The sequence below is a fragment of the Castanea sativa genome, chromosome 1 (genome assembly GCF_040712315.1).
Source record: "Castanea sativa cultivar Marrone di Chiusa Pesio chromosome 1, ASM4071231v1".
NCBI classification, from domain to species: Eukaryota; Viridiplantae; Streptophyta; class Magnoliopsida; order Fagales; family Fagaceae; genus Castanea; species Castanea sativa.
In genome coordinates, this window is record NC_134013.1 from 25,417,513 (window position 1) to 25,436,911 (window position 19,399).

Genomic DNA, 19,399 nt, shown 5'->3' on the forward strand with positions numbered 1-19,399 from the left:
GGTAAATTAGGACCTAACTAGGAAGGGCCGTATAGAATTACGTCAGTAGCAGGTATAGGGGCTTATCGTTTGGAAGATTTGGATGGAAGGGTGGTTCATCGCCCTTGGAATGTAAATAACTTACGGCATTATTACTATTAAGGAAAGATGTTTCTTTTGTATCAGTTGTAGGCTCATTTTGTTTCATTAGCATGTGTATTTTCTTTTACTGTAATACAAGTGTTAAACTGACCTTAGTCCTTGTTCAGCTCCTCGGGCCACAAGTCAAAGAGAAATTAACAACTTATACAATTACAAGTGTTAAACTAACCTTAGTCCTTGTTCGGCTCCTCGGGCCACAAGTCTAAGAGAAATTAACAACTTATACAAATACAAGTGTTAAACTAACCTTAGTCCTTGTTCGGCTCCTCGGGCCACAAGTCTAAGAGAAATTAACAACTTATACAAATACAAGTGTTAACCGACCTTAGTCCTTGTATGGCTCCTCGGGCCACCAATCTAAGAGAAATTAACAACTTAATTAACAAGTCACGTATGACTCCTTGGGTCATAAGTCTAAAGGCTAATAACCTCCCAAAAGAAAAGATAAGTGTTGACTTAATTTCGTTTCTTGATGAAAGGTTAAATGTTGACTTAACGCAGTCTAGTTTCTGAGAAGTTAAGTGTTAACTTAGTGTAATCCAGTTTTTGAAAAGTTAAGTGTTAACTTAAATTAATCTTTAGGTGTTAAGTTAATCTTGCTTCCTGCTTTGTTTCTCAAATTATAAGTGTAAAAATGCACGCCCTTTACTGTTGGCTTATATTGCAAAATTGGGTGGTATGATCCAATTTATGGATGTATGAAAATTTAACATTGGAACTGTAAGGCATTGTGTTTGACAAATGAATAATAATAAAATAGATATTGGGTTCCTGCAATATATTCACAACAAACAAAAAAGTACAGCATGGCTGTCCCTCCTATCCATTCAGTTATAAATAAAAAAATAAAAAAATAAAAAAAACAAACAAACAAACAACAAAGACAACGAGATTAAGCGCTTGGTTGCTTGTCTTTCTTCTTCTCTGTTTCTTTCTCTTTCTTCTTCTTTTTTGTTTGTCCCCCTTCATTCGGGTTGGTTTCAGTCACTTCATCCATGGGCTTGGCTGGAGGAGAGGGGTTTTCAGTTATTTGCACAACAGATGAATCAGGGTCCGGAATGGGTGCAGCTAAATCACTTGTAGGTTTAGGGGGAGCAGGAGCTAAGTGCAAAGCAGGAGGATAGTAAAAATTGTCAGGAGCTCGAAGCTCAGAGTCAATGGATACTCTAGCAGCGTCCAAAGCCCGACCCCACACTTCTAAACAAAACGCTCTGGCAACCCCTCTGAGTTGGGCGGTCAAGCTGTCAGCAGCCTTCTTCATTCCAGCATCATATGCTGCTTGCTCAGCATCAGCCTTCTCCTGCTCCTTAGAGGCTAGCTCCTTCTGTGCTTGTTTAAGTTCAACAATAGTAAGAGCAAGTCTGTTTTGGGCTTGCTTCTGGGCCTCGAGAGCCAGGTTAGCCTGCGACTCGTAACTTTGCAAGGCAGACTCAGCGTTTTTATGAGCTTTTTCTACCTTGGCTAAGTGAATGAAGGTCTCCTTCAAGTTTTGTTCAGCTTCGTTCTGAGCCTTCACAGCCACCTCGGCATTATGGTCGGCTTTCCTGGCTAAGTCCAAGGAATGGTCCACCCATTCCTCAGCCATGAATGAAACCTGGACAGCCTACAAAGCACATGAATTAAGAGAGTTAGATGAATTATGTTTTTCATAGAAATAAATATAGAATTATAAAGACTTTGGAAAATACCTTAGCCAAATCCTGTTTAAGGGACAGGAAGACTTCTCTTTTGCAAAAAGACTGCAATTCAGCCATATCCTCAGGAAGACATAGGGCCTTCTCCAAGCATTCAGTCATCAAGCTTGAGCTTCCCTTCTTTGGGTCCCTAAGATTGGCATCATCCAGAACGGGGCTGCCTGAACTTAGGGTGAAATTAGGTCACCAAATGGATGCCTTCCTTATTGGCTCGCTACTGGTGTCCTTAGAAGGTCCAATGTGAGCAGGTTTCTTGGAAAGAGCTTTCCCAGCTGTAATATCTTTAGAAGAAGGGTCGGGGTTCTCCCCTTCTTCGATTTCTATGATGTTTTTGCTACTTTGACCCCTCTTTCTTTTTTTGTCCACGACCTTGGAGGGAGGCGTACGTGTCACGGCGGGGGTGATTGGACAAGGAGTTACGGTCACAACAGGGGAAGAACTGCCTGCATGTGCTTGTAGCAAGGCTAGTAAGTTGGGTTCTTTCTCTTGGAAACCCATAGTGCTGGTTGAAGGATGCGAGCTGCGAGGAGCGTCTTCCCGGTAAAAAACTTCAAAGTCTTTTTCCGTCACCTCGGGATGATTAGGCTCGGGAGTTGAAGTTTTTTCTTCTTCTACCAAAAGATTAGCGGATTGCTCTGGGGAGAAAAGTAATTTGGCTGCAAGAGGGGTGGGAAGTTGTGCGTCTTGAGTTCCTGCGGGGGGAGGTGTAGGTAGTACGAAACCAGGAACCGTAACGTCGATACGAGCTAGTCGAAAATCCCTGGCTCGGATTACGTTCTTTGGACTTTGAAATCATTTGGTAGAAGGGGTGTAGCCGAGGATGACGTGGGCTGCTCGGAGTTGTCCATCTCTGTGCAAGAATATTTCTGACCGGAGAATCCTGTTTAAATCTTGACGGTTCACAGCAGCTAGATTTGGAGCGGTGTGGTAGTTGTCTGCAATAAGGAATAAAATCGTTAGAAGGAGTTAATCAATGTTAAGAACATAAATGGAAGACGGTTATTCCTAAATATTATGTCGGTTCTTGGGAACCCTATCTGGCACCCCATCTTGGGTAGGGCAGTGTAAGCCGTCATGCCAATTCTTCGAGATGATAAGGTAATCCTCATCCATTCCTTTGCTTGAGTCAGGCAAGCAGGAGATCAGCCTAACGGCGGGGACCCTACACTTCATGTAATATTTGGTTGTCCCTTTTTTGGCAGTTGTACACCCAGTTTACATCATGCGAAGTTAAATTGGTTCCCATTTTTCAATTAAGGGCATCTACACATCCTAAAATCCTAAGGACATTGGGGGAACATTGAGCTGGGGTAAGCCTATAATTTATAAGAAAATCCCGAGTCACTCTACCTATGGAAATTTCCATTCCGCCTTCTATAAAAGCAATCATGGGAATTAAGACTGACTCAGGTGGCCGTGATACAAGTAGACACTCTCTTTCCTCACAATACTAAATGTCTACATCGACAGGAATCCTATATTGTTTTTTAAAGGCGGACTTCGCTTCATCTGTTTTAACTAGCTTAGCGTATCTACCCATTAACCCTTACGACAGGAAGAGAAAAGTAAACAAGCAGAAAGAAGCAAAAAGAGAGCGGACACACCTCTGAAGAATGCTTATAACTGTTCCTAGGGAGCTCTCTCTGCTTTTAATCCTTCAAAACGCCAAAATGAACTTCAGCCAGCCTGAAGGTTTGCTTTTATAGGGGTGGGAAAACAAAAATAATGGTGGAAGGGCGGTAATTTTCCTGCTTATAATTAAGATCGCCATTTGAGCTGTACGATATTCATCCAGTCATAGAACGTGCGTAGGAAAAGAGCCGCCTGACACCATAAATGCTCCATCGTGGACTACGAGGCACCAGAAGTGGGTCATGGGCAGTAAAAAGACGTCCGTACGTGTGAAAGCAAAATACACGTAAGAAGCGTGCCCGAGAAGTTAAATCTAAGACGTCCGTACGTGTGGAAGCAGAATACACGTAAGAAGCGTGCCCGAGAAGTTAAAACTTGGTTATTAATTCATGGTTAATAACTCAAGTGTTAAGGGGCTGTTGTGAGGTGCCGAAGATCTGAAGACCCGAGAATCCAAAGAGCTGAAGACTCGGAGACATACTGAAAGGTCTAATGAGCAGAGGAGAATAAAGAAATATGCTCAAGGATGAAGTGGGATGGTCGGGTAAAGGAAGAAAGAGAGATTGATGATGTAAGGGACATATTGCAAATATCTGGGTGGGGCTGGATAACTATGAGCGTTGCATTAAATGTCCTGTACCAACCATTCTGGCCGTATTAAATAGGGAATACCAGCTTTGTCTGCTGCATTAATATAGACATGACCTGAACAATATAGAACACAGAGCTAGAGCTTTTCTCCATTACCGACGGACAAGTGTCAGGGGAAGGGATTGAGTAGATAAAAAGGTGTAGGGCTGAGATGATAAGGGCAAATGATATAAATAAGAGAGGAGAGACATAGAAGAGGGACTTTTGTTGTTATTACCCTCTCTACAAATTCATTGTATTCGGATCTCTAATCATAAAACGTATTGTGGCAGTCTGTTTGTTGTATGATTTTTGGTCCTTACAAATATAATGAGATATAATTTTGGGAAATTAACTTCAATTATATTACATGTCATTGAAAATAGAGGAAAATCAAGAATATGAACCAATTGCCTTTTTTTTTTTTTATAGAGAAATGAACCAATTGTTTGAGTGAATGACAAATGTACGTACAATTATATAGCTAATTTAAACATGCAATTATATTTTATACTCTTAATTGCATGTAATTAAATTTGCTTTTATGTTTTTGCTATAATTTTTTTCGATTGTTGTCGAAGCAATTCAAATCGAATAAGAAGGTAATATTTTAAAACAATTATTTCTTACATAAATATTAAAAAAAAATGACAAACAATCATTTTACATAAATACTAAGTACACCACCCACAAATAATATTTAAAAGGCGAAACTTACATGTTTCCCAATAAAATTCAAATGCATACAACATACCTATTTAATTATTCTTGAAAAAATATAATATTATTTTGTGTTTGATTGATTAATGTAAGCTTTATTTAAATTTAATTGAGAAACTTTATGTAGTCACTACACAAAATACTAGTTTTTACAACGTTTACCTTTAGTTTTTTTTTTTTTAAGAAACAGGAAACTTTTTTTTTTTTTTGAGAACAACATTTAGTGTCTGTAAAAAAAAAAAAAATCAATAGATAGTGATATTGCAGGCTTTTTTTTTTTTTTAACCCACCAAAAGGGAATTATTGTTGTGGTCATTATGATGATGGGTGAACACGGTTGATTTATTTGGATTTTAAAATGGTCTTATTAACGCTTCTCAAAAAAAGTGCTACAATAAGGATATATATATATATATATATATATATATATATATATATATATATATATATATATTTTTTTTTTTTTTTTCTCTCTTTCAAAAAAATTATTTTATTTTATTTTGACTTATAGACAAAGTTTAACTACAAAATTAATTGTAGTTTAATTCTACAACTTCTTTTAAACAAAAAATATTACTAGGTATTTTGAAAATCTAATTGTTAAATTGTATGTTCTTTATGTTTAATACGTACATATTAAATTTTGTTTCAACCAAATATTATTTAGGGAAATACTAACGAATGTCTATAGGGCATTGGTTAATAATCCATTTCTCATAAAAGTGGTGTCAAAACTTTCCTAAAATGGATTATTAACTAAAGCTCTAAGGGCACTTATTAGCATGACCCTATTATTTATTATATGATTTATAAATTTATATTTTATGCATAATTTTAAACTACAAAACTTGCAATTTAAATAATTTATTGATGATATAGTTTTTTATCTTTAATTTTCTAAATTTTTTGCAAGCATGAAGGATATAAGAAGAAAATGTAATCTAATGGTGGATTTGTCAAAATTCACCTCTAATAAAAATATATTGAGTTAAGTTATAGACTTATGTTATAACTAATTTTATAGCTAAATTCTGTCCCATGATATAATGACATTGTAATTTGTTGTGAAAGTGAAATTTTGTTGTGGGTGAACCCATAAGTTTTTCTTTTAGGAAAAGACGAGAGGCACAACAAATTTAAGATTTGCTGATATGGCAAATTGTTAGCAATATGTAAAAAAAAAAATATATATATATATATATATATATATATATATATTAATGGTGAACTTAAATAAGAATAGTGAAAGCCTGCAAACTTGGGCTTGTTTGGTAGGAGGATTTTTGTTTTTGTTTTCAAAACAGTATGAAAACAATTTTCAAAAAATTGAAATTGAAAAGTTTTCAAATAATAATTTTTACATTATATGTGTTTGGATTTCACTTTTAAAAACAATTTCAAGATTTAAAAAAAAAAAAATTGTTTGGGAGACCATTTCTTTTTTTTTTTTTGAAAAATTTACAAAAAGTAACATGTAGAGTCCGTAGATTACATTTATATATATATATATATAGACACACACACACACGCATATATATTGGATAATGATAAGGGAATAAAGTTCATGTGTTTTTTATTTTTTATAACGATAAGTTTCAAATTTGAAGCATAAGAATTTTTTTGTGATAAAAGATAAGTTCCCTAATTTAAGGGATATAAAAGTTTGGACAAATTTGTGGGGTCTATTATTTTCAATTTATTTACAACTATGTCATTAAAAATATTTTTTGTATCTTAAAAACATCTTCTCAGCCATTTTCAAAATCATGGTCTAAATAAGGAAAATATGATACAAATTTTTTTAAATTGTATTTAGAGAACATTAGCCAAATAATAGATTCAAGTGTGGACCCACCATTTTTTGAATTGCAAAACAAAAGTTATATTTAAATACTCTTACCAAATAGGCCCGTTATGTGAAAAAAATTTGTTAAATTCAAGAAGAAATGTTATGTGTACAACATTTTCTCAACAAATTTGATATAATAAGTTGTTATTGGTTGTTACTGGTAATCAGGTGGATAAAAAAGTACTTTGAATGTTGAGTTCAAACTTCAAATTAAAACCATTAACAATATATCTATCCCTTGTCAATTTTGTAATAAGTTGTTATTGGTTATTACTCGTTAATAACAAAAAAAAAAAAAAAAAAAAAAAAATCAGCATCTCCGCCCACATATTTTCCGACCCCAAAGCCTAATAAAAAGCAACGCTCTATTTGTTTTAGCATTAACGTTTTTTGGAAAATGATTTATTTTTCAAAAAGAATTTTCTAGGAAACTATTTCATTTTTCTGGTGTTTAGTAACGATCTTAAAAATGAGATTAAGAACGTTTTCTAGTGTTTGGTATGCAATTTTTTTATAATATTTATTGTATAATTTAAAACATGTATATTATGTAAACCAACTAATATAATCAATATAAATATATATAAAAAAAAAAATCAAGAATAAATCTGGTTTTATACTAAAATTTTGACAATAAATAAAATCAAAATTAGTTGTCAAATATTCATAATTTATACCATTCATGTTGCTAATATATATGGACAGTAATGTACGTATGCACACACACACATATATAATTGATAGGAAAATACATCTTTAGTAAGTATAAATAACAATAACTTTTAATTGTCTGCTTTTTATGCTGGTACACTAATTGTCTATTATGCTGGTACACTAATTGTCTACTATGGTCAACCATAAGTTTTTAATATTATTCTAAATTATGTATTTACATGATGTATATGCATAATATCACTACATAGTATCTGCATAATATATCTATCAACAAATGTAATTCCCCTAAATAATTATTATTCATTATATAACATATTATTGATTTATTGCAACGATTGTCCTATGTAAAAACAATTTAAAGCCATATAGGCAATGTGTTTAAAAATTTCATCTTTTACTTCATTCATTCTTTTTTTTTTTTTTGCAATTTTATGTGTGAAAAAAAATAACTTATGTCTGGAATCCATCAAACTGAAAATTTCATAGAGAAAAAAGAAAATCAAGCTTGAAATTCAAAGTAAAGAATTGAGATTTTGGTAGAGAGGAATTAAATAATTACTACTGCAAATTTGTTCTCCTTTGCAAGTCGAAGCTATTGACCAATCCGTAAAGGGGGAGAATCTAATCAGAGAACTGTGTTATAAAGGAAAAAAGAAACAAGGAGAGAGAGAGAGATCTATAGAAGAGGAGAGACCAAAGTTAGTGACAATGAAGGTTTGAGGAGAGAAAAAGTAAAGAGGAGAGAAAAAGTGAGAGAGCTTACTATGAGAGATAGATTGTTTTCCAATTTTTTTTTTTTGGAAAATAACCTATACAGAATAAGCTTTATTTATATTATTAGTGTTTTAAGTTGACTAAAGATAATTTTCTATTGATCAAATTTTTTTTTACTACCAAATACTGAAAAATATGAAAAACTATTTTTATAGGAGGTTTTTCAACGAAACAAATAGAGCGCAAATATATTTTTACAAAAAAGTTAGGGGTGTTTGGCAAGCTAGTTCTAACCCATTTTCATATATTTTAAATAACATTATACATATTTTCATACACTTTTTCAACTATACATATATTAAAATCTCAAACAACATAACTCAATTTCCTCTGCCAAACACCCCTTTATCATTTCTCATTATTATTTTCATCTTCCCCCAATTTTCAACCCTAACCGCATCTCCCACCAAAAATTCCCTCTCCATTTTCTCACTCTCACGCATTATTTCTCACACTCTCTCACATACTCACCCTCACTGCTCTCTCTCACTGCTTATCTCTTGATCCAAATTCACCCTTTTCCTCAGGTAACTTTCTAGTCCTGTAGTGTCCATTTTGCATTCTTTGTTTGTTGGTTCACAGATTTTGGATCTTGTCTGTTTCCAACCATCATATTTTGCTCAGATTTATAAATGGCCTTGTTTTAATTTCATTCACCATGGTGTCAAGGAATATAGACGAAACCCATAATTTATTCTTCTTTAATCTTGATCAGAACATTATCATTTCTCAATTTAAAGAGAGAGGCCCTCACCATTGATTGTCCTGTAAATTGTAATGTGAAAAATTTCGGCCCAGGAAGAGGCAAAGTTTATACCTTTGACACTTTATGTATCTAGACCAGATGAACTGTTTACAAGAGAAAGAAGGCGTGGTGTACTTCTCTTGTAACCCATTAGAACCATCATTAACCAAAAAAAAAAAAAAACAATGCCAACTCTATGGAATAATAATTCCATTAGCTATTTCTTTAGTACAAATGCAAGTATTTTGTGGGAAAATTTATGTTTGAAACATGCGGCCCGATTTTATGACAAGTACAATAGATTTGAACATAAACATAGGTTGTGCTAACCAAGGAAATCAGTATTGTCATTGTTGGACAAATCTTGCCGCTAGTCCTTATTGGGTATAATGAAAACCAGCATGTGGGTATTGGTAAAGATGGCTTTTGTGATTGAGCTTGATGTTTTGTGAGACAAGAAGTAATTGGTTTGGTGAGAAAAAAAGAATTTGATATGGGTTGAAGAGAGGAGGATAAAAGGGTATTTGGAGAGGAAGGTTTGGTGTTGAGGAGAGTGGATAGAGAGTAAGGGGAAGAGAATGGTTTATTATGGGAGGAAAGAGAGCAAGGAGGTTCACAAATGTTGCAGCATGAGGAGGAGGGAGAAAGAGATAGGAAGATAATGGTTTTGCTATATCTTCTTTTTCTGTTTTCTATTTTGGTTTGGGATTTGGGTTGGTTTGGATTTGTTTGTGTTGGGTTGGTTGGTTGAATTTGGATGAGGATAAGGTCTATTAGCCATGGGAAGCTAAACAGCTATAAGGGCACTTGGTTTCCATACATATTTGTCATTAAAATGGTCATATATGGTTAATTGTCCTCCATTTCTTAATGTGGTGTCTTTGGAGGGAAAGAAATAGTAGGTGTTTTGAAGATAATGAGAGATTCATACCAAACCTCAAGTTATTTTTCTTTAGAACTTTATTGGATTGATCGGTTGCTTATCGAAACCAATCATTCTCTTCTTTCCTTGATTCTTGTAATTAATTTTGTACTTGATTTGTTGACCCCTGTACACTCCTTGTGTACTAAGGTGTCCCTTTTTGATACCAATAGAACTTATTACTTATCAAAAAAAAAAAAAACTAGACCTTAGCCTTGATTCTGATTTTAGAAAAATTGCTGTGATGAATCATGAATCTATCCCATAAAAAAAGATTATGATTTTAGAAAAACAAAAAAAATAATGATTTGTATTTTGTCACGAGGTGAGGTTTTCTATTTATCTAAACTCACATTTATATATCTTTATATATGCCTATGTGTGTATATATATACACAATATTATGTATGCAGTTTAGTCATCAAATATCTTCATTAAATTGGCATTGCAGGTAGAAATTAATTGACAAGCTCAACTATTACCTTCTTCAATCTAGTAAGTGCACTTTACAAAGGTTTCTCCTTTATTTAGCTATTTTGTCTTGAGCATAATAATATGATTACAATACTTTGTTATAAATATGGTATGATGAACATAGGTTGAGAATTGCTAGTGGTGGTTGTTTGAATTGGAGCAAGCAGGTGGCTTGCATAGTATAAGTGTGGTCTATTAAATATTGGGAGTGTTTTTTTTTTTTTTTTCCCCTCATTTTTTGTGTGTTTTTGATTGTTCATTTCTTGATGTGTCTATTGTGCAATATCATAATAATGAACCTTTTTGATTGATTTGGGATATGGTTGTGGTGGTTGTTTGAATTAGAGCAAGCGGGTGGCTTGCATGGAGTGTAAGGATGGTCTATTATGACATTTGGAGAGTTTTTCCTCTCTCCTCCCCCCAACCCCCTTGTTGTTTGTTCATTCCTTAATGTATATGATGTAGTATATCATAACACTCACTAGGAAAGATTCATATCGTTTTGAAGTTAAAAAAGTGAAATTGAAAATTGTAATGATAGTTCTAACTATGTTTTATTTTTACAACGGCATGTTGTAAATTTAATTTAACTTAATGTACGTTCGTATGTACAAGAGTTGGATGAATAAAAAAAGGATCTAAAGAGAATACATACAAGGGGTTTGGGATTTTATCTAGTTTGCTACAAAAATTGGATCTAGGAATAAAAAAATTTCATGTCCGTGTAAAAAGTGTGCGAATGTATAATTATTTGAACCGCTAGTTGTGCGTGATCACTTAATGACCATTGGATTTGTATTGGTTATGATCCTTGGTTTTGTCATGGCTAGTCTATATTTGTTACCAGTTACCACATCAGTAGAGCTACTAATAGTGAAGTAGAAGATTGAAAAGTGAATGTGATGAAATACGTGGGATTTTGCATGAAGTGATCTCTAGGCATAGTCGATTAATGGATGAATATGGAGATGCAAATAATCTGGAAGAACCTGTATGGGCAGGTTCAAATGTGCAACGATGTGAAGAAGATCCTAATGAAGATGCTGATGAATATGAAGGTTGCACAAAATGTAGCAAGTTATCTGTTTTTGTTTACTTTTATATTTTTTTATGAGCTGTTTTTGTTTACTTAAACCACTTGAAATGTCTTAGTGGATGGAGTAATAAGTCATTTATGATGTTGCTTGAAGTGGGTGTTTAATTACTGCTTTTTGGGCAAAAGTTCACAATGGCATTTCCAAATTGGGATTTTTTTGCATTTGTTTACATTTTCGTCAAAGTATTTTTTTCTGTTTTGAGTCCTCTTAATTAAAAATATGGTGCATTGGGGTTAAGAATCTTGTCTGCTCCTATTAAATTATTTGTTCTTAGGCATGCTAGAAGACTACTTGGTCAACATCAAAACTAGATTTTTTACTTAAGGACTAGTCGTGTTCTCATGGTTATTTAGTTCTTTCCACTGTAATACAATCTAACAAAGAAATTTGAACTGGGTCATATGGATGCCCTCTTTGTAATCAGATCACATTAGCACTTCATTCTCTCTAGAAAGGTAACACTATTTTTTTTTAAAAGACGACTTTTGTAGATTGACGAATTCCTTGCTATTATCAATAACATTGTTTTCATCAAACCATAAAAACAAAAGGATACAGCATGAGAGGCACCTCCTCTGCGAACAGCTCCTTAAGAACACGATTTATTTGCTTGTCTTCAGCCAGCATTGCTAGTGCCATACTGAACTGTTCATTTGATAACACATAGTCGCCGATTCTGGAGACTAAAACCAGGTTTCTAGTCCTAGAATCTAGGTTTCGCTAATGGTTATTGATTTGTCTGAAGCTTATTGCATTTCACGGATCAAATAGCTGTGATTGTAAAGCTTCTGCTCATGTACCTGCTGTTTTGTGTTAATAAAATTCTTACTAATTCATATAAAAAAGTTGGTTGGGAGTTGAGGTTTTTTAGTAGCTAATTTTTTATACATTTAGAGAAGTAAGCTAAAGTTATTTTATATTTTTACTTATTTTAAGATGAACTTTAAGTTCCCTCTATGGAGCTCTCTCATCTAATTTTGTGATCTTTTTTTTTTTTTTTTTGATAAGTAATAAAGATAATTTCATTGATATAAAAAAGAGAGAGTCTCCCAAATACACAGGGAGTATACGAGGGAGAACAAATCAAAGACGAACATTACAAAAGTCAAGAAAATCCAAAATAGAAAGAAAAGGATGGCTTCTCCACACGGAGAACTAATCAAGTAAGGTTCGGAAAAAAAGAGACTTAAGGTCAGACATGGAACTCTCGATGTCTTCAAAATATCTACTATTTCTCTCTTTCCAAATACACCACAACAAACAATGAGGAACGGCCTTCCAGATATCTCCATTACGATGGCGACCAAAACGACCTTGCCAGCAAGCCAAAAGCCCAACCACAGACCTTGGCATAACCCAGCAAACTCCGAATAAACCAAAGACCATATCTCACAACTCCATGGCAACTGGGCAAGGAAGGAAAAGATGGTCAACACTTTCACAATTGTGATCTTTCTATTGTTTGATTATTAAGTGTTGGAGTAGTAATTGGAAATGAGTTTTAACTTGTTTGGTTAGTTGTTATCATTAGCATCAATATCATTAACATTAATATGATTTTAATGGTTGGTTATACTTCATAGATGGGTAAATAGGCCACTTCCAACTTTAAAGTAGAGTACTATGGAACAACCCAACTTTGACAACTACATTTTTTGACCCTTGGGTGGACGAGATTCAAGGTGGTCATAGAAATAAATACGGTTGCTTTAGTCTGGGATGTTGGACCAAGTTGGTGTCCAATTTCATAAGTAGAACCGGTAAAGACTGTGATAAGGATCAGTTAAAAATTAGGTGGGATGTGTTAATGATAGATTGGAATCTCTAGGAAAAATTGAAGTTGGGGGACACAGGACTAGTTAGTGATTAATGGTGGGACAGAAAGTTGAAGGTGAGTTGTTCGTATTATTAACATGTAGTTTCTTTGGAGATAATTATGACTTGTTATAATATGAGTGTAATGAAAAATGCATATTTTAGGAAGTGCCTCGAGCTTCAAAATTTCGAGAAGAATGTCTAGAGAACCTAGAACAACTTGATAAGGCGTTTAGGGATATTACAATTTACAATTAACTTGAATAAGTTTCATTGACCCTTGCTTCAATCCTGCCACCTCTAGAGTTGCCTAAGGAGTTTCTGGAATCTGGTGATTCATTTGGTAGCTTTGATTTTAAGGATGATTAATGTGAAATGAATATCAACAATGATAGTTTAGGGTAAGAAGCCCATACTGGTCCATTGCATAGTTCAAGAAAGAAGAGACTCTGTGAGTCTATACCCTTACCAAAGAAAATGAAGTAGGGAGGAGCTGCAAAATTGGATAATCTTCTTAATCGCATGCATATTCATGTGAGCTTAGGAGTTTAACGAATTCAGGAGAGCCACAAACTTCAATTTGTAATGTCATGAAACATGAGTACACTTCCTGGTGTGGAGGAAGGCTCTAACCTCTACTTTGCAGCTTCCCATATCTTTATGAAAAAGTCAAATAGAGGGATGTTTGTAGTTTTGAAGAAACTAGATTCACAGCTTAGGTGGCTAAAGTAAGTGGTCAAGTCAAGGAAGTGACCAACCTTCCATTTTCATCTTTCGAGAAACAAAAATTTGAAAGCGTTAGCTTTGGACTATTTTGTATTAGCCTTTTTGTTGTTGTTTTTGTTGCTAACGTATGTTGCATTAGCTTTAGACTATTTTATGTGTCATGCTGTATTGGCTTTGGACTTTCTATGTGCTAAGTTGGATTGAACTTTGAACTTTCTATGTGCTATGTTGTAATAACTTTGGATTCTCTGTATTTTATATGTGTAATTTGAAACTTGTACTAAGTGTTATTGTTGTCTTTTAAGTTCAAAGGTTAATTATTTGTTACTTTGTTGTATAGGCTACGCATACATGGATGATTATCTTAGTAATAGTAATGATGGTAGTAGCATTACCGAACAGTTAATGGATGGGGATTATGGAAGTCATTATAATGATGGTGGTGACTTGAATGATGACAATTATAATGATGGTAACAATAATGATGATGGTGATGACAGTTATGATGACGATGATGATGACAGTACTGATGACGACGACGATGATGATAGTGACGATGATTCTGATGATGAGTTTTATCAAATAGTGTATGTTGCATATTTATTAGCTGTGATATGTTTCATGGAGTACATTAATAAGACTCCAAGTAGAAATTTTGAACAAACATGGCAACTTAGTGAATCTGGGCCCTCACAAAAGAAAAGGAAGTTAGGAGCTGCAAAATTGGATAATCATCTTAGTCGCCTAGCAGATGCATGTGAGCTTAGGAGTTTAGCTAATTTGAGAGAGCAACAAAGTTCAATTCGTATTGTCATGGAACTTGTGTGTACACTTCCTGGTGTGGAGAAAGGCTCTGACCTCTACTTTGCAGCTTCTCGTATCTTTTTGAAAAAGTCATATAGAGAGATGTTTGTATCTTTGAAGAAGCCAGATTTACAGCTTAGGTGGCTAAAGGGATTGGTCAATTCAAGGAAGTGACGCACCTTGCATTTTCCTCTTTCAAGAAACAAACATATGAAAGCGTTAGCTTTGGACTATGTTTTATTGACTTTTTTTTTTTTTTTTTTGGGGTGGTTATCTATGTTTTTAGCTTTCGACTATTTTATGTACTATGTTGGATTGAACTTTGTACTTTTTATGTGTGCTATGTTGTAATAGCTCTTGTATTAAGTGTTATTGCCCCTTTTTAAGTTCTAGGGTTGATTATTTGTTACTTTGTTGTATGGGCTATGCAAATATGGATGATTATTTTAGTGATGATAGTAGTAGCTTTATTGTACTGTTAGGGTGTATTTGTTTGGAGGTGAAATAGGGAGGATGAAAAACTTTGAAGAGAAAATAAGAAAGAAAACTTTTTTAAGTGGGTTTGGTTGGGTGGAAATAAAGGAAAATAAATGGTGGGGCTCAAGTGTTTTCTTTCCGGACCCACCAAAAAGTTCTCTCCAAAATGAAGAGAAAATTGAGTGAGGATAAATTTTTTCTTAATTGAAAAAAATATCTATGTGCACATTTTTCAAGTTGTATTTTTTTTCTTCTTCTTTTCTGCTGGGCAGTACATTGCCTTTTTTTTTTTTACTGGGCAGTACCGTTGCCATTTTTTTTGTTTTGTTTTTTGGGCTGTTGCCTTTCTTTTTGTTTCTTTTGATTTTCAATACTGCTGGCCTTTTTTTTTTTTCTTGGCAGTAACATTGCCTCTTCTTTTTTTGGGATATTATTTTTATTTTTTAATAATATTGGATGATTGCTCTTTTTTTATGATTATTTGTTACTTTTATTGTTTTAATTATCATTCTTCAACAAGGATTATTTGTCACTTTTTTTGTTTTAATCTACAGACTTAATATTCGTCATAAATAAAAATCAATCACCATGAGCCTCGCAGCTCAATGGCGTTGCCTTCTTCTCCCCATGATTAGAAACTAGGTTCTAATTCTTCCTCCTCCACAGTTCCACTGAAATTGTTAGCCAAAAATAAAAATAAAGACAGTTTGTGAATTCATTATTTCCAAGTTGTTATGTGCAATTTGTTCTCTTTTTATTAATTTTGCATCTTAAAACGTAGATCATATTTGCAAATTTTGTTCTTATTAATTCGTTTCCTTAAATCTAACTCAAATAAGCAAATTGTGTTCTTTTTTAATTTGGTTCAATATATTATATATAACTCAAACAAGTAAAGAAATTTCCTTGTGAAATGCACCTAGCTCAAATAAGAATATTGTCATTCCCAAAAAAAAAAAATAATAATAAGAATATTGTATTATGTAAATATGTTATTAATTCGGCTCCTTAGAATCTAGTTTAACGTTACTAAGCAAATTGTATTCTTTTTATTAATATTGCTCCTTAAAATCTGGCTCAAATAAGCAAATTCTGCTCAAAATCTAGCGACTATTTTACAAGCAACACCAATGGAAATCTGTACAAGCAACACTTTGGAAATGCAACAAGTAAAAAGTGCCCCAAAAACTGTATAAGTTATGTAAGGGAACCCATGAGTGGATAAAAGAATATAAGGTCGTAGCTATAGTGGCAGAGTAAAAATATTTTTTCAACGAAATAAAATCTAATTTAAAAATAAATAAGTAAATACAGTCCATTGGAAATCTGATTAAAAAGAATACAAGGTCTCTCTACATTTTTTTTTGTACAATTTATATCTTTCTTTCAATTTAATATATGTCCTTTTCAATCCATTAGAAAGCTGCAATCATTGACTTCTATGTTCTTATAAGGTCCACTTTAAACTTTTACTTGGTATCCATTATTCCATTTTCTGTATTAGTTTATGTTTTTTTTTTGATAAGATGTATTAGTTTATGTTATTCTTTTCCCGTAAGAAATGCACATGTTCTTATAAAAAAAAAAAGAAAAGAAAAGGAAAAAAGAAATGCACATGTTGATGTTATTTTTGTAATGTTGAATGAAGTCGAATATGTTTAAGGGTAACTTGGAATTATCATTATACTATGACTCTTTGTGGGATAGACCTTCACCAAAAGTAATGTTTAGATATAGGAATATCGTACCTATTTTATTAAAAAGAAATTGTTAGAATGGGGCAGTTATCATTAAATTGAATCATTCAATCCCATCAAAAAAAAAATTGTATCATTCAAAATTTCAAACCATGGGATGTTAGCACACATAATACAACCGTTGACATCATCAACGCCTTGGAATAAAAATTATGGCTCACTCTGTCAAGAAATAGACTTACGCGCCATACCGGATACATTGAATGCATAATAAGCGTAACATAACTTACCCTCCATGCCGTTTGGTTAAAGACAATTGACTAATAACACCCCTAGAAATAGATCACTTGTTAATTTTTTTATACAAGATAGAAATTATATTATAGTATAATTTAAGTATATATGTGTGTGAAGTTCCATCTTGAAAACTTGAACAGTTGAATTTCGATTTTTATCCTCCATACTTTACAAGCATTTATACTTGTAGAGCGACCATCACGCTAAGGATGCGCGGTAGTAATCACTTCTTAATTCTTAACTTCTAATGATTGTGTAGTAATCACTCTAAAAAAGAGATTGGATTAGTATTACAATATACATACATACATACATACATACATACATACATACATATATATATATATACACACACACACACACACACACACACACACATATATATATATATCAGGTGTTTGAAAATTTTAGTTATTCATTTAAATAGTCTAAATTACAGGTATTATCAATTAGGTCCATGCAATCTGCCATGAAAACTTGTGACCTAGTGGTATGAGTGTGGGGAGTAAAAAGACCCTGATGGGGATGTGGGCCTTTGGGCCATGCTAAGCAAGGCCGACCTGTCCTTGGGTTTAGAATTTGTTAGTACTACGGGTCGGCCCATACGCCGAGGATCCGAGGATCCAGCCGAGGGTGAATTTCCCCTCGGACGGACACCGGAGAACCCGGGACTTCATGGTAAAGGTTAGGGAATGACACGGTCAAGACCAATGGTTAAAAGGGGAGAACCCTTGAATGTTCTAGAAGCGCCAGATGTTAGAAAAATACCAAAGATAAAGGCTGCCACCTCCACATTAAAGACCCTGCACCTACCACCCTGGCCGCATTAATGGGGAAGTGACACCTGAACAGTGGAAGGGAAACTTCTGGTTACTATTCAAAGGCACTGAGAAAAGAAATATATAGGTTAAGGGGGAATTGGGGCAACACGTGTACAAAGATAAAAAAGAGGAGTATTTAAGGAAAAACCTAGAACAGGGAGAGGGGACTCCCTTTTTTGTAATCAAAAAGAAAAAGAAAAAAGAGAAGGGGATAATATAAGAACAGCTCTCGGCTTACGTTCGAGCAGATTGATTTACAATATTCCTTGTTGTTTTCAAGTGTTTGCAATCTTCGGCTTGTTATTTAATCCTCAGACACTTCTAACCTGGGTTTCAAGCCCACACTCTACAAATTCATATTGTTTAAGGCTCATTGAGCCTGAGCCCATAACTGTTCTTGGGGTCAGGTGCAATTGTGCGCTTACAATGAGTATGACCCTTTGCTTATTAGAAAATCTGGATACTAATTCCTTTACCTCAGTTGCAAGCCAAAAGTAAAAATAAAATCCTAGCTTAATCCAATTTCAATGAAGAGGGACATACGCTTAAGATTGAAATATCATATGAGGAAGTCATGAATACATTGTGAAACAATTCCGCCATTGTTGACTTCTAAGGTCCATTTAGGAATCTTGACTATATATTTTTTCCTCAAGTAAGACCTGCGCGCCTATTCTACGCCGGAGCCGTATTCATATCTTCTCTTAATCTGTGCCTGTAGATGAAGCCACAATTTATTAGTTTTGAAGTCCCTAGCCTCTTGCTATGTTGACTTTGTTGGTTACAATATAATGATCTCATAGCTAATGTGAGAACAGATGGGTGTTGAAAAATCTACTTTTTTTTTCCCCTAAATTTTTGTTTTAAGGACAGCATTGCTCTTTACTATAAATATGCAACTTTAACACCTCAAAATTGGTATAGGAGGAAATACCAAGGGAGTCAATCTCGAGGCTATACTGGTTTGACCAGTGGAATGATATATTTCGGTACCGGTCAATACCGGTGTACTGTTTCTGGTTTACCATTATTTTTTATATCTATAAATATATATATATATATATATATATATATATATATATATATATATATATGTGTGTGTGTATGTGTGTGTGTGTGTGTGTGTGTATTATAATCAAAAGTTTACCATAAAACATTACCTCAATTTAGAACAAATTATTCATGGTTTTAGACTTTAGTATCAATTAAAAAGAAAAAAAAAACACAATATAAAAAATAGAAAACTTAATTGTTTATTACATACTAAGAAAACAAATAATACTAATTAGTTAATGTAAATAAGTTATCATTCCGTCTTTACAAAAATTTAAAAATTACAAAACAAAAAAAAGGCTTTTTTCTGTACCTGCTGGTACGCTCAGTATTGGCTAGTATTGTCTGAAATTGGC

The 19,399-nt window shown here is 33.7% G+C and overlaps 1 protein-coding gene across 1 annotated transcript; it reads left to right on the forward strand.

The window, feature by feature from the left end:
• The first annotated feature begins 8,491 nt into the window (after window positions 1-8,491).
• On the forward strand, window positions 8,492-15,251 carry LOC142609562 (uncharacterized). The gene is made up of 3 exons (XM_075781180.1): window positions 8,492-8,642; window positions 10,234-10,277; window positions 14,235-15,251. Exon 3 carries the CDS (start codon window positions 14,246-14,248, stop codon window positions 14,870-14,872), a length of 627 nt encoding a protein of 208 aa, XP_075637295.1. The 5' UTR covers window positions 8,492-8,642; window positions 10,234-10,277; window positions 14,235-14,245; the 3' UTR covers window positions 14,873-15,251.
• Window positions 15,252-19,399: the final 4,148 nt, after the last annotated feature.

Coding starts and splice junctions, on each gene's coding strand:
- LOC142609562 (XM_075781180.1), top strand. CDS start 14,246: ATGGATGATTATCTTAGTAATAGTAATGATGGTAGTAGCATTACCGAA.